Source organism: Oryx dammah, unplaced genomic scaffold (genome assembly GCF_014754425.2).
Source record: "Oryx dammah isolate SB20612 unplaced genomic scaffold, SCBI_Odam_1.1 HiC_scaffold_3, whole genome shotgun sequence".
Lineage (NCBI taxonomy): Eukaryota > Metazoa > Chordata > Mammalia > Artiodactyla > Bovidae > Oryx > Oryx dammah.
In genome coordinates, this window is record NW_024070187.1 from 22,335,893 (window position 1) to 22,350,619 (window position 14,727).

At 37.7% G+C, this 14,727-nt stretch overlaps 1 protein-coding gene across 1 annotated transcript in view; it reads right to left on the reverse strand.

The window, feature by feature from the left end:
* Window positions 1-10,417, reverse strand: part of LOC120861876 (B-cell scaffold protein with ankyrin repeats-like) — a 56,881-nt gene extending 46,464 nt beyond the window's left edge. The window contains exons 1-3 of the mRNA XM_040237766.1: window positions 10,339-10,417; window positions 5,203-5,505; window positions 642-941 (exon numbers count right to left, since the gene is read on the reverse strand). Of these exons, the coding sequence (XP_040093700.1) occupies window positions 642-941; window positions 5,203-5,431 (529 nt within the window). The 5' untranslated portion in view covers window positions 5,432-5,505; window positions 10,339-10,417. The remainder of the gene's footprint in view (window positions 1-641; window positions 942-5,202; window positions 5,506-10,338) is intronic.
* Between the last annotated feature and the right edge of the window lie 4,310 nt (window positions 10,418-14,727).

Here is a 14,727-nt window from a genome sequence, read left to right on the forward strand (position 1 = left end):
CACCAAACCAGAGTGCACAAGAATGTTAGGAAATAGTAGCAAAGTCAACACATCTTATTGGGGTTATAGATATAAGAAAGCTCTAAGGATTTTTTTATGGTTTTTATATTTAGATTTAACTGAGAATGATAAAGAATTGAAATCTAAAATGAAGCAAAAATTCTATCATGAATGAAGTGAATGTTAATCATTGGGGGTGAAGTACAATTATCAGAGACACTTGCGTTGCATATCTAAGATTCTAGTATTCAAAATTGTTTAGATTTTTTAAAGTTATTATGAATGGAAGAGGGGCAAAAGTAAAGTATCTACATTTTTCTTGGGGTGCACGTTATTCATGGGAATTGAGCTTCCTCTTATAGAATTATGGGAGAAGCACCAAACAGTATTTCTTTGCACATACTATGGTTTCATAGTCAAAACTATCCTTCTTAATGAACAATTACAAACCAGAACCCCACACCTTGTCCTTATTTTCTTTATCCATTGTGTGTTTAAATTAAAAAATGGGCCAACACAACTTAACTATGACTCTAAAACATACTTTTAATCTTTGGGGCTTTAGATCCTACCAAAAGGCAGGACATTCTCGAAAAACACACGCACAAACAAACAGTAACAGCAATAATAAAACAAATTACCTTGAGCTATGTAAGGTGTAGTTTCCTCTTTGGGAGGGATATTTGTGGGTCGTGGTGTGGGGGCAGGAGGTCTGTTCATAATGAACGAACGACTTCCAATTTTTTTCTTGATACTCCTGTTGGCCAGTATTGTGTCATATTCACTGTCATCAATCTCAGCAAAAGTGTATGGGTCTTCCTCCTCTTCCTGATCCTTTTCATCTTCTTTCTTTTCTTCTTCGGAATCACTTCCTGTTTCATATCTTGCACTGAAATCACACCAACTTTGACTTCTCTCCATTTGGCCTTCCAACAATTTCCCTGCTTATAAAATATTTGAATGGTAATTATTTATATTTTATACAATATTATTGGTGTCCATTTGTCAGTTGCTTGAATTTCCGCCCCCCCAAATAATTTGTATATTACTCTATAAATTCCAAAAAGAGAAAAGCGAATCATGTAATTTACTAACATATTCTCCTTCAGTCTGTAATTGTTAACTTCTTAGAATAAGTTTGTTAAAGACATGGCATTCTTTGAAAATATACAAATAGGCATATAACTACTTTCCACATAGATTATGAATGATTTAACATCAGGAAATCAAATCATAAAACTAAGCCTCAATAGCAAATACTTTGAAAGCTTGTGTTTTTCAAGCCTAGTGTTCTCAAATTAAAAAAAAAAAAAATTTGAAGTCATTTTACGTTTTATAGGGATTGAACCAGGTATTTTGTCTAAAATCAATTTCTCTGAAAATGACAGAGGGGAATAGCCAAAAGCACCATTGTTTAGCTTCTTATACTAAGTCTCAATCTGGCTCTCTTGATTTCTATACGCCAACATGAACCTCATTCCCTGATAAAGGATGTTGAAAGTAGGGTTCATGAAATAAAAGATGGCATAGAAAATCAATGGCTTGAAGATTAATTTTCCAAGAATTAATATTTTATGGTTAATAAATAGTCTTTATTCAGTAGTCTTTCATGGTTTTCATATTCAGCAAAATCTTTACATATTTTTATAAGAACATATTAAAATATTCTAGCAGCAGTTTATTTGGAAGACAAAGATACTATATCCTGTGATCAATTAATAAGTTGAAGAGAATTTTGATGGCTCTCTCTGCCAGACAATGAGAAAAATCTTTTAAATGTGTCCTTTTGACAGGTGTTAAAGTATTAAAGAAAACAATAAAAATGGAGATTATTTCAGTTATTGACTGAAAAACTGTCAATTCTCTGTGTTGTTCTGAGATTCATGCTCGTGAACTAAGGAAGAATTAGTCTCCTTTCTGTTTAGTAAGAATCTGATCAAAATTTTTTAGCTTACTTAATGGATATTTTAGTGGGAAAACTTAGGAGGTAGGGACAAAGACAAATGGTTAAGAGCAGAATAAAAAGGTATTATTATAAGAAGATTCAGCAATTGTTTTGGGTAGGCTTATGAGGAGAAACCAAAGTAGAGCCCGAGATCACCTGCCTGCTGAGTTTTAGCTTATTTCAGTTAGTTTAACCCAAGAAGTATGAAGGCTAACATGCCTGGCATTAACTTTAAAATCTCCAAGATTTTCCTTTTCCCTTGTGAAGAGTATGGTTTTGAGATTCTGACTTCACGACTTCTGTTTCACTGACAGCATCCTAGGTGAAACCAGATTAAGTGTGTGGGAAACACATGTACAGTGTTTCATTTTTAGCAGAATGTGACCACTATCTTACTTTTAGGAACTGATTTCCTGAGCCATTAACTCTCTTTGTTTCTCCACCTACCTCCTTTCTCAGCTCTTTCTAAAGTTGGTCTTGTGCTAGAAAGAAAACATTTCACTTTTCATTTCCCAGTGTATTAGATTATACTTCCCATGTTGGAGTTGGATCTGAGTTTTCTCAACTCAGACTGTACGCTAGTAAATAATGATTAAAATATATCACTCCTATAATCCAATTTTTGAAATAATTGGGGAAGAAAGAAGAACAAAGATAAGAATCTCAAAAGCCCAGGAAACCTGCCCATGGAAGAATTTGACACATTCTAATTACAAGCTCTAGGGTCTTGGATCTAAGTCAAAGTGAAAGTCACCCAGTTGTGTCCAGCTCTTTGCTACCCTATGGACTATACCATCCATGGAATTCTCCAGGACAGAATACTGGAGCGGGTAGCTATTTCCTTCTTCGGGGATCTTCCTAACCCAGGGATTGAAACCAGGTCTCCTGCATTGCAGGTGGATTCTTTACCAGCTAAGCCAGCAGGGAAGCCCAAGAATACTGGATTGGGTAGCCTATCCCTTCTCCAGCAGATCTTCCTGACCCAGGAATCGAACCGGGGTCTCCTGCATTGCAGGTGGATTCTTTACCAGCTGAGCTATCAAGGAAGCCCAAATCAAAGGGGGATCATAATGATGGTTGCCTTGAAAGTTTGCTGTGAAGATACAAAGAGACAGGATGTCAGTTATAAACTGAAAAGTGTTCTATGTGACTGTTTTCTCCAATGAATATGTTCATGAATCCATCGTAAGGAATTTGATGCTTGGGGCATTCATGAGGTGGCTTCTCTTTATCAGTGACTTGAAGGCAGGAAAAAACTTGTACAGAACAATTCCTGAAGTTATCATTAGCTAAAATCAAAGAACATATACAGTCTCCCGCGAAAAATAAGTGGGAGCTTTTAGTCTTACCTTCAAAGACCTCAATCAAAGAATTTTAAGAAAAAATACTGGCATTTTACTTTTAATTCACTTCCAATATTAGCCCCATGAAAAAATATGATATTAAAATTGTGCTCAGTCACTCCATTGTGTCCGACTCTGCAAACCCAGGGACTGTATGTAGCCTGCTAGGCTCCTCTCTCCATGGGATTTCCAGGCATGAATACTGGAAAGGGTTGCCATTTCCCACTGTAATTAAAAGTAACACTGCATTGAAAATGTAATAATATTGTTTTTAAATAACAGGAGTGAGTTTTTGTATGATGTTGCTTTTTATATTTAGTACTTTTCAGAAGATATATTAGCCAACATTATACTTGTGGTCCTAGGTATCTGGTGAAAATTACTCTCTGTGGAATAATTTTTAACCTCCTAACCAACATATCACATATGGAAATGCACATTAGAAAAAACAGGATTTAAAATTTTGTTTAAATTATTTAGCTCCTTTTAAAAAGTAGCTAAAAATTAACTCCTTTAATAGCTTTAACCTGATATAAGACAACCTTGTTTTCTTAATAACTGATTTTAATAACTATATAAAACTATTCACATCTATAAAAGTGAGAAAAATACACCAAAACTTTGTTGTCAGGGTTATATTCGGTGGGGTCAGATATGACTGAGTGACTGGGCATGCACGCAAGCAAGCACATACTAATTTACATCTCTCCCCCGACTCCCAGTATTGATATACCTACATCCTTGATCTATCTCAGCAGTCTACAAGAGCTCAGCACATAGTAGGTAATCAATATGTGTTTGTTGAATGAGTGAATAAATCAAGAAAGTACCCACTAGGTTTCCCATACTTTTCATTAAGAAGTACTTTCCATCTCTTATAAAGTACATAATCTTATTAAGGTTTATGTTGATTAACTTGAACCTTTATAGAGATAATGCCTTCAAGAACACAAATGCTGAATTTCATGGTTTCAAAATTCACTTTTTAAAAATAGTCTTTAAAGACTTTACAGCCTTCTAGGATTGACAACTCAAGTACAGTGACAAATGGGGCTTTAATAATAGATGCTTCTTTCATCCTTATTAAATTTTCTTTGTAAGAATATTTTATGAATTTGGAAAGTAAACACGAAAGAGTGATCAGTAAAGTGGGTGGTAATTAGTGACTGTAGGAGTGAGCAGAAGAGTCTGCCAGGCTGTGGAACATTCCAGGAAGATAAGCCTACCACGGAAGCTCCTGGGGATGCTTCCTGCCCTTCACCCCCACTCCCACCTCTGCTGCTACACAGCTTCGTTCCTGCATCCGGGAACAATGCTATCACAGTCTTTGAACTGTCCTTCCAGTTTAGCGAGACGGTGCTTTTAGACTTTGGTCTCAATGCACGGTGTGATAAATCCTTTACCACTTGCTTCCCCTGCAGCTCCCCAGTGAGTGACTGTGCCCAAGCTCATTTTCAAATCTGTAACACATTAGCCTTTCTCTTTTGCCAGAAAACTAAGAGTATTTTTAAAACCCAAAGTTGTCATTTACTTTTCCACATGACGCTTGAGGTTCGTTTTATGTGAAGAGTGACAGACTCCTTCCAAATTTTATTTCTTTACTTACAGAAAGCTTTGTAATGAGACTTCTTGCCTGGAAGGAAAAAGAAAGAAAGAGAGAGAGGGAGAAGGGAAGAAGAGGAGTGAGGGGTAAGGAAAGGTAGAGAGAGAAGGACTAAAGGAGGAAAGGAGGGAGGGAGGAAGGGAGTTAGTGGCAGGTACCTCTTAGTTGATTTCTCAGGGTTTAGTTATTAAAGAACAGGAGGAAAGTTTCTTTTGATTTTAAATGGTGATCTTTGTATAGCTTCACCACTGCTGTACTATATGCTGTGTAAGCGTGTCAAAGTTTCAAAGTTGTTTTAAACTTAAACTTACCTTGTACTGGGAAGTGAGGTTTTTCCGGTTGGAAGGCAGTGGTTACAGGTCGTGGTGGGGGGAGAGGTGGTCTGGGGCACACGAGGGGCTCTTGGGAATTATCTTCAGGGTTGTCTCCAGGAATGAACACATACAAGTCATCGTACTGGTTCTCACTTTCACTGTCAACCTCTGGAGGGCTGTGCTCTGCCTCCATGCCTGATTCATGCTCTTTTTCTCCCTCTGCCATTTCATTCCCTTTGGCTTCTTCTGCCTTCTGCCTGTAAGGCCAGCTTTTATGGTGGAGAGCTGGGCTCTGTACGGCTGTTTATGACAAAGATTGTAGGATTTCATTTAAACACTCCATCTGGAGGCAGTTAATGTTTCGTAACTTGGTACAGAAGTGGTGGTAATGTTAATTAAACTTTTATGAACTGATGCAGGAGAAAGCTAACAAACGTGTAGTTTTGGTGAACAGCCATTATTGAGTTTTTAAAATATTTACTGAGAGAGTTCCATTACATCCTGCTACTTCAGTTTATGACACTCTCATACACAATAATAATATGTAATATTCTGATATTACATATATAATAATATTCCAATTCTCTAAAGTTATTGTTTGAGCAGATTCAGTATATGACTGCATTACCATATTTTTAATAGACAACAATATAACCAACTTAACAAGTAATAAGTAAGTGATGGAAAAGGTAAAGACAAGGAACAAAAATCTTATCTTGCTTATAAATACTGTGATCAAATGAGTCTGTGATTCTTATTTAGTTATTATTTAACATTTATCACCAGATGACATCTTAATTCTTAAAAATACTATTTGATAAAGTGTTGATATTTTTCCATTGGGAAGGCATCTAAATTACCAACAATAGGTAAACATTTTTTCTACTTTAAAAAAAATTTCTACTTTTTAAAATAAAAAAAAAATTTAATTAGAGGATAATGCTTTACAATGTTGTGCTGGTTTCTGCTGTAGAACAACTGTGAATAAGCTATAAATGTATACATATCCCCTCACTCTTGAGCCTCCCTCCCACCCCCTTGTCTCATCCTTCTAGGTCATCAGAGAGCACTGAGCTGAGTAGGTAAATATTGTTAAGGCTCAGTTCTCTCACCAAAAAAATCTATTCTATCTTGAAATTTAGCCAAATGATTCAGGCAAATTTCCTCTACTCTAAGAATCATGATTCCATTATTTGTGTTTACACTGTACACGGTAAATGCTCTCTAGCTACTCAGGAAGAAAATAGAAAAATATATAATGCAATAACTTTAAATCTTAAAACTTGTGGTTTATATTTTCTTTATAGAAATTCTGCTCTAAATAAAGTATTCACAAAAATTTGAAATGAACTTTGGAATCTATACTGGAGGGAAAAGGTGAATTGCTGTCATGAGTGCAATAGAAAAGCAAATAACTATTGTTTCAAAGTTTTGTTAAACTAAAACACAGCTAAAGAAGACAAATGACAGAGTACAGACAAAGAGGAATTTTTTTTTATATGAAGAATTACACTGTAGACATTTTTTAGCAACAGGAGAAAAAAATCAGTCATGTGGGAAAATCATGTCCATGATGGTACTACGTATTTCTACATGAATTTTATTTTTAATTTCTCTCATTTTTCATGTGGGGAAGAAGAAAGGTCTAGCTGCCAGTATTAGAACTGCAACCAAGATTCCTTAACTATCAGCTGGGGCAGAGCAGACGGTGTTTTGTTCTTGCACAGATCTCTGCACAGACCTCATTCATCTTTCTGCCTCTAACCCCAAACACAGCCTGAAATAAAGTAGTTTCTAGATATGCTCATGGAGTAAATGATGGAGTGGCTGAAAAGAAATCATTGCTCAGGCTAGCAAAAGGACTTCACTGTTCCTATCTGGGCAAATCGATCATCAACTTAGAATCACATTCATGCTATAGGCAATTCCTTACAGCTACCTTTATGTTAACATGCTCAGTTTATGTATTCTATTTTATGGAAACATTGTCTAAGCAACAGGGTCTCCTTGTGAAAGAAAGTGAAGTTGCTCAGTTGTGTCTGACTCTTTGTGACCCTGTGGACTGTAGCCTACCAGGCTCCTCTCTATCCATGGGATTCTCCAGGCAAGAATACTGGACTGCGTTGCCATTTCCTTCTCCAGGGGATCTTCCTGACCCAGGGATTGAACCCGGGTCTCCCGCATCGGAGGCAGACGCTTTAACCTCTGAGCCACCAGGGTCTCCTAAGTCCTTGTCTGCCGGGAGCCAGCGTGAGGAATTCCACCCGTGACAAGGTCCTGCGGCAGAGCTCTGATGGCAAGGCTAATCAGACCTCAGGTTTTCCCCGTGGAATTTCCTGAGCATCCACCCCCCCCCAAAATAAGAATCTGCCTGCTTTTCCACTCTTCTGATATTCTCTGGAAAAAGTCAATTCAGGGCTTTAGTCTTCTGCATTTGAAAGAGTGTTTCAATCCAAAAATCCTTCTGATGGCTTTCTAGCCTGCCTCCAGGACTCTTACAGCTGTGCCTGTGATTGTTTGAGGCCTCCTGACCGCAGGAGGCACAGGAAGCTTAAAACATCCTAGGAATGTAGGGGCTTCCGAGGAGACAAAGTCATTAGAATAGGACTGATTAAAAGTTTCATTTGTTGAGCCAATACTTGCTGACAAATTTTCATATCCTTTATTTTTAGATATAGTTGGTATATAGAAAAACAAGTAGTAGGCCTGGTATTAGCAACATTAGATCTTTGAGTTAAGTATCTTCTTTGTTATAACCCACTGCACCTTTGTTCTATAGAGATATAACTTTAATGCTTTAAGGAGATGCCGATTAAAGAAAAACACTTCAGGGGAAACGAGATTAACATTCATTAAGAAAGAGAGCCAAAAAAGTGTTAGCAAGCCTCCTGGCCAGAAGATAATGTAAATCACCTGAGACCTTTTGTATACAAAAAAGATATACAGAAAGGGTCAGGACTGCTGCCCCTGTGTGACTCTGTATCTTCCATTATGTAAAATTTAGGGTATATAAACACCTTTTAAATAATAAAGTTGGAGGGGGTTTTTGCACAAGCCTGGGCTTCCCCGTGTCGATTCTTTCTCTTGCTCCCTCCCTCTCCTTTTCAGGCTGATCCCTTGGAACGTGGAGGCTCACTGTGTCTACTTACTTGTCCCGGCTTCTAAGATCTGTAAGAGAGAGAGCCCAAGGCGGGGCACTCTCCGATATTCAAACGGACACCGGCGGCCTAACGTAGACGGTGCAAGCTCCTTGTCTGGAGCTTTATTGGTTTTCCACGTAACCCAAGTTAATCAGCCTCTTCTCTCCACTTAATCTTCCTACTACACTATTTCTTCCTATTCTAATCTTATATTAATAAATAAATAAGTCTTTCCTCGCCGACTCTGTCCACCCTTCGAATTCCCTGGATCCACTGGGGCTGGAACCCGGCACTTGTCAAATATGCCCCAACCTGGAATACAGCCCTAGACAGTCATACGTGGTGGGTCAGTGGGTTTAAGGAAACTTCACAGAAATGATACCAATGGAAATTTGCTGACTTAGAGTGCTCTATGTTTCACTGCTCTAAGGAAAAGAGTCAGAGGCCTGAGTCCAATCACAGAATTTCATATCGGTGACAGTTTCAGGTCCCAACAGTCTGTAGAAATGAGGTTGTTCTGTACCAATAACTGAAATAATGTCTTCTTACTATAGGTAGTACTTCTGAGAATCAAATGTCATAATAAATACATGGTCATTATCAGTGACGGCCTTTACATCACTTTCATTAACACTAAAATGATAATAAATCATTAAAATGATAATAAAATGTATAACTTTAAAATTTAGTGCATTGTTTGATTACATTATCATTTAGCATGATTTTGTGTTCTGTCCTAGTGTTTGAAGAGTTTACTGATTTTGCCAAAGTATGCTAGCTAAGGAATTGTATTTAATATTATTTGATTTGCAAGTCATCCCATCAATTGAAAAACTGGTAGGCAGTTTTGTGGAGCATCAACTGTGAACTGTTCAAAGTGCAAACAACTTGTGGTAAGAACAGGAGAATTTGGAACATAAATGTGAATAGTTCCTTCATAAAGTACAGAATATTAGGGGCAAATGGGAAGGCAGCTGTTTCAAGGTTTCTTAACACAGTACTACTGGCGTTTTAGAGAAGATAATCCTGTGTTTCCTGGGGCATGTCTTGTGTATTGCAGAATATTTAGCAGAATTTTTAGCAAAACTCCCTTGTCAACTCATGACCACAACAAAATCTCCATTCATTGACATGCATTCTCTGTTGGGAGTAGAAGATAGCGCTCCATTAAGAGGCACTGTGTTACTGCGACAGTCCAGGGGAGAGCTGATGCCAGAGTGGACAGTGTGGGTAAATAACAGTGATAGGGTAAGGACATGCTGGCTGTATTGTGAAGGCAGAGCTCACAGTACTATCATTTTAGTGGAAGTACATTGGAAGTGGGATAGGAGAGAAAGTAAAAAAGGGTGACTCCAAGTTTGGGGACTGAATGGAACAAAGAAGAAATCTTCATTTCTTGACATGGCAATGTCAGCAGGTAGAGTAGATCTGGGCATGACTGGGGACTTTCAGATTTAGAAATGTTGAGTGCGAGATGCTCATCAGACTAGCCCAGTGAGCAAGCAGTTGTGAACCAATGGACTCAGGCATGATGGGTAGAATTATGTACATGGAGGAAGATTCTGAAATAGTCTTCAATCATTATATATAGAACTACATTCTATTACAGCTAGTGGGGACCTTAGAGAGAACTAGTGCAAATTTCTCATTTCTTATCGGGGAAAACTAAGGTCTGAAAATAATGTGACTTTGTTTAAAAAAATCAAAAAAACATAGTTATCTCAGAACATTTATATTAAATTGACTAGTGTACTTTTTTTGGGTAGGAAAAACTGCTGGTTTGATTATTAAACACTGAACTTGTTAAAACTATTTAAATTAGCATGATAATGTAGTAATATTTCTACCAGATGATATGCTTAAAGTCGTACCATTAATTAAATGTCTTCCAATGTGCTTCGTGTTTTTCCACACTCTCTTTAGCTTGACTTTACCAGTTACAAATACCTTAATTTAAGTGTTATGTATATATGTAACATAGAGGAGCACTTACTAGGAGAACATGTAGAAAATGAGGTAATACTCTCTTCATAGTGATTTTCTTGCGCATTATCTCTGCTAAATTCTTGGATCTGAAATAAAGGAGTGTAATTTTCAATAATATGCATTAGTATTAATGAATCTGTATTTTTAATATACCAAATGGAGAACTGATACCTGCAAAAATAAGAATTAGTTTTTAAATTTTAATTTAAATACTTAGATCATATTATATATCTTAGCTATTATATTTGGGCCATCTATAACTTTTTCAATGAAACATGGTATTAAAAAAGTGTAACTAGAACAATATAACATTCATCACTTCAGTTCAGTCGCTCAGTCGTGTCCAACTCTTTGTGACCCCATGAATTGCAGCAAGCCAGGAGATCCAACCAGTCCATTCTGAAGGAGATCAGCCCTGGGTGTTCTTTGGAGGGAATGATGCTAAAGCTGAAGCTCCAGTACTTTGGCCACCTCATGCAAAGAGTTGACTCATTGGAAAAGACTCTGATGCTAGGAGGGATTGGGGGCAGGAGGAGAAGGGGACGACCGAGGATGAGATGGCTGGATGGCATCATGGACTCGATGGATGTGAGTCTGAGTGAACTCCAGGAGTTGGTGATGGACAGGGAGGCCTGGTGTGCTGTGATTCATGGGGTCGCAAAGAGTCGGACACGATTGAGCAACTAAACTGAACTGAACTGAACTGAACTGAGGCCTCCCTGTCCATCACCAACTCCCAGAGTTCCCTCAAACTCACGTCCATCGAGTCAGTGATGCCATCCAGCCATCTCATCCTCTGTCGTCCCCTTCTCCTCCTACCCCTAATCCCTCCCAGCATCAGAGTTTTTTCCAATGAGTCAACTCTTTGCATGAGGTGGCCAAAGTACTGGAGTTTCAGCTTTAGCATCATTCCTTCCAAAGAACACCCAGGACTAATCTCCTTTAGGATGGACTGGTTGGACCTCCTTGCAGTCCAAGGGACTCTCAAGAGTCTTCTCCAACACCACAGTTCAAAAGCATCAATTCTTCGACGCTCAGCCTTCTTCACAGTCCAAATCTCACATCCATACATGACCACTGGAAAAACCATAGCCTCAACTAGATGGACTTTGTTGGCAAAGTAATGTCTCTGCTTTTGAATATGCCATCTAGGTTGGTCAAAACTTTCCTTCCAAGGAGTAAGCATCTTTTAATCTCATGGCTGCAATTACCAAATACATTTTAAATGGAACTTCTTGCAATACTTTTAAGATTCACAGCAATAAATATGAAACTTTTACAATAGATAACTCCTGAATAAAACTGAATTGAACTATTTCATTTAGAAACCATAAACTTTGCTTCCTTTGAACATTTCTGTATCTTTTACCAGTTCAAAAAATAATTACGTCAAGGATTAAAATACAGTGAAAGACAGTGAAATTTTAAAGAAGTTTCTTTCAAAAGAAAAAGGAAACTGAGTAAAGGAATTTATGTTCCTCTTTCATAAATCAGTTCCACTACAATTAGAAGTGGGAATTACTGAGAAAGCATAGGAACCTGCTTTATCTTCTCTGGAATTGCTGTGCTCAGTTGTTCAGTTGTGTCCAAATCTTTGTAGCCCTATGGACTGTAGCCCACTGGGGTCCTCTATCCATGGGATTCTCTAGGCAAGGATACTGGAGTCAGTTGCCATGTCTTTCTCCAGAGGATCCTGCATCTCTTGCTTTGGCAGGAAGATTCTTTTACCACTGAGCCACCTGGGAAGCTGGAATTGCTAGCCTTTGCTTATAATATCTGAAGGAGTCTAAATTACTGGAACACATTGGTGGCTGAAGAGAAAACTATGTAACTCCAGTGACTGTTCTATTTGTACAAACACATTTTGAGAAAGAGATGGAGCTTGGTTGCATTAGCATAGATCACCTTTTGTTACCAAGAACTCCAAGTGATTATTCAAACAATTTATGCTTTTTTACTTAAAAAAACTGGTGGAAATGATTAGGCCATTGCTCTACAATTGGTATGTCCCTTTAAAATTTGCAAGTGTCCACATTAAAGCATTATTAACTTTATAACAGACTTGGTGTGCAAGGGTATTTAACTTGCATCATGACTTCATCAATTTGATTTGTTACCCACTTTGGCCAATGAGAGCTCAATGGAATTTATTTTATTTGTTGTTGTTGTTGTTCAATCAGTCGTGTCCGACTCTTTGCAACCGGATTGACTGTAGCCTGCCAGGTTCCTCTGTATATGGCATCTCCCAGCCAAAAATACTAGAGTGGGCTGCCATTTCCTACTCCAGGGATCTTCCCAACTCAGGGATGGAACCAGCAGCTCTGCAAGTCTCCTGTACTGCAGGCAGATTCTTTCCCACTGAGCCACTGGGGAAGCCAGAAGCAGCACAGTCTTTGATTTCCATTGAAATCTTGAAACTAAAAGATCTCTTTAATGTTTTTATAGTGAGCTTGATGCAGAAGCTCATTTTCTTTTTTTAATTGAAGTATTAGTTGATTTGCAATGTTGAGTTAGTTCCTGGTGTATTCAAAAGTGACTCTGCTTTTCATATACATATAACATGTGTTTCACATTCTTTTCTATTTAAATCGTATTTTCTCCTTTGTGGGCTCAATTAAATGCTAATGTGAAAAGTCATGTAACTTTACTACAGAGATTGACAAGTTGGTTGATGTCTGTGTGCTCAGTATTAAAAGCATTGTTGATATGGCCATTTTTTTGTTTTCAGTTAGTCTGACCTCTATATTTCACAAAGTAGATCAAGAATCTATTTTTAAAAATCTATAATATTAAAATCACACCAAGGGAGTATTTACTAGTTGAGTAACAGGAATGCTTTTCAAAGATTTCAGGAATTATGTGAAATTTCCTTTATCCTATTCACAAACCCAGACACCACAAGCTCAAAATCAGTCTCTTAATAAAGAGACTGTGGGCAACTGTGTAGGGATTTATGTCTGTGTGTGTGTGTGTGTGTGTGTGTGTGTGTGTGTACTGAGGTTGAAATCTAATGGAAAAATTTTTACATTATAACTTAAGCTTTATGGCATTTATATAAACAAACACAAAAGCCTAAAAGTGTCTTGAAGGAAATGGCTTCCAAATACAAAAAATAGCCAAATTTGACTGAGCACTTCTTTCATAATTATTATGTCAAACTGGTATTTTGTATAATCAGGCTATATAGAAAGCAATTGTTTTCTCAGGAATGAAAGGCTCTTTAGACTTATTTACACTAAAAAAAAATTGTGTCTTTCTAGAATTCTTTACACTTCCAATCATATTTACTTTGGAAAAATGTGTTATATCTAATGACATATTAATAACTGGTAAAATCAAGGATGGCTCAAAAGTATGATGGCATTCTGACATCTAAGCACTTTGATACTTTGTTATGTGGTGCAGAGGACAGAAAGTGGATTTTGAAGTCTAAGCTTTCCTCACACCTTGAGGCCACCTCTAGCCAGTCTCCCTAAGGAGTGACACACAGGGCTGACAGCTTCTGGTCTTAGATCCATCAATTCTAACTACAGTTGTGAATTTCAAGCCTGGGCACCTGACCCTTTTAACTACATTCCAGCCCTATATGATAATACTTGTTTCTAATCCATCACAGTTGTGATTGCATTTGTGAGGTACCAGCACCTTTACTGAACTAGGGCTTCCTTGGTTTCTCAGAAGGTAAGGAATCCACCTTCAATGCAGGAAACCTGGATTTGATCCCTGGGTCACGAAGATCTCTTGGAGAAGGGAATGGCTACCCACTCCAGTATTCTTGCCTGGAGAACTCTATAGACAGAGGAGCTTGGGGAGCTACAGTCCATGGGGTCACAAACAGTCAGACACAACTGAGCTACTAACACTCTGACTTTCGCCTCACACATGGTTTGAATTCAGCCATCTTTCACTAAAATGTGAATGATAAAACTAAAATCCACTCCTTGCTTAAGGTTGTATATATAAAAGTAAAAATGTTATTGTCATTTGCAATTATGGAATCCAAAGTCTGAAAGGAACCTGAACAACTAGTTTATTCTCTTGTTCATACACGGATACAATGCTGAAACTATGTGTCATAATAAAACTGTAATAATTTGGATATTTATCCAACCAAGTTTGTTTTTAAATGTGGTCTATGCATAGAGAACAGACTTATGGTTGCTAAGGGGGGACGAGGGTGGCTGAGAGAAGGACTTGGGAGTATGGGGTTAGCAGATTCAAGCTACTATATACAGGATGGATAAACAAGGTCCTAATGTATAGCACAGGGAACTATATTCAATATCCTGTGATAAACCATAATGGGAAAGAATATGAAAAAGAATGTGTATTTATGCATAACTGAGTCACTTTACAGCAGAGATTGGCACAACATTGTAAATCAGCTATACTTCAA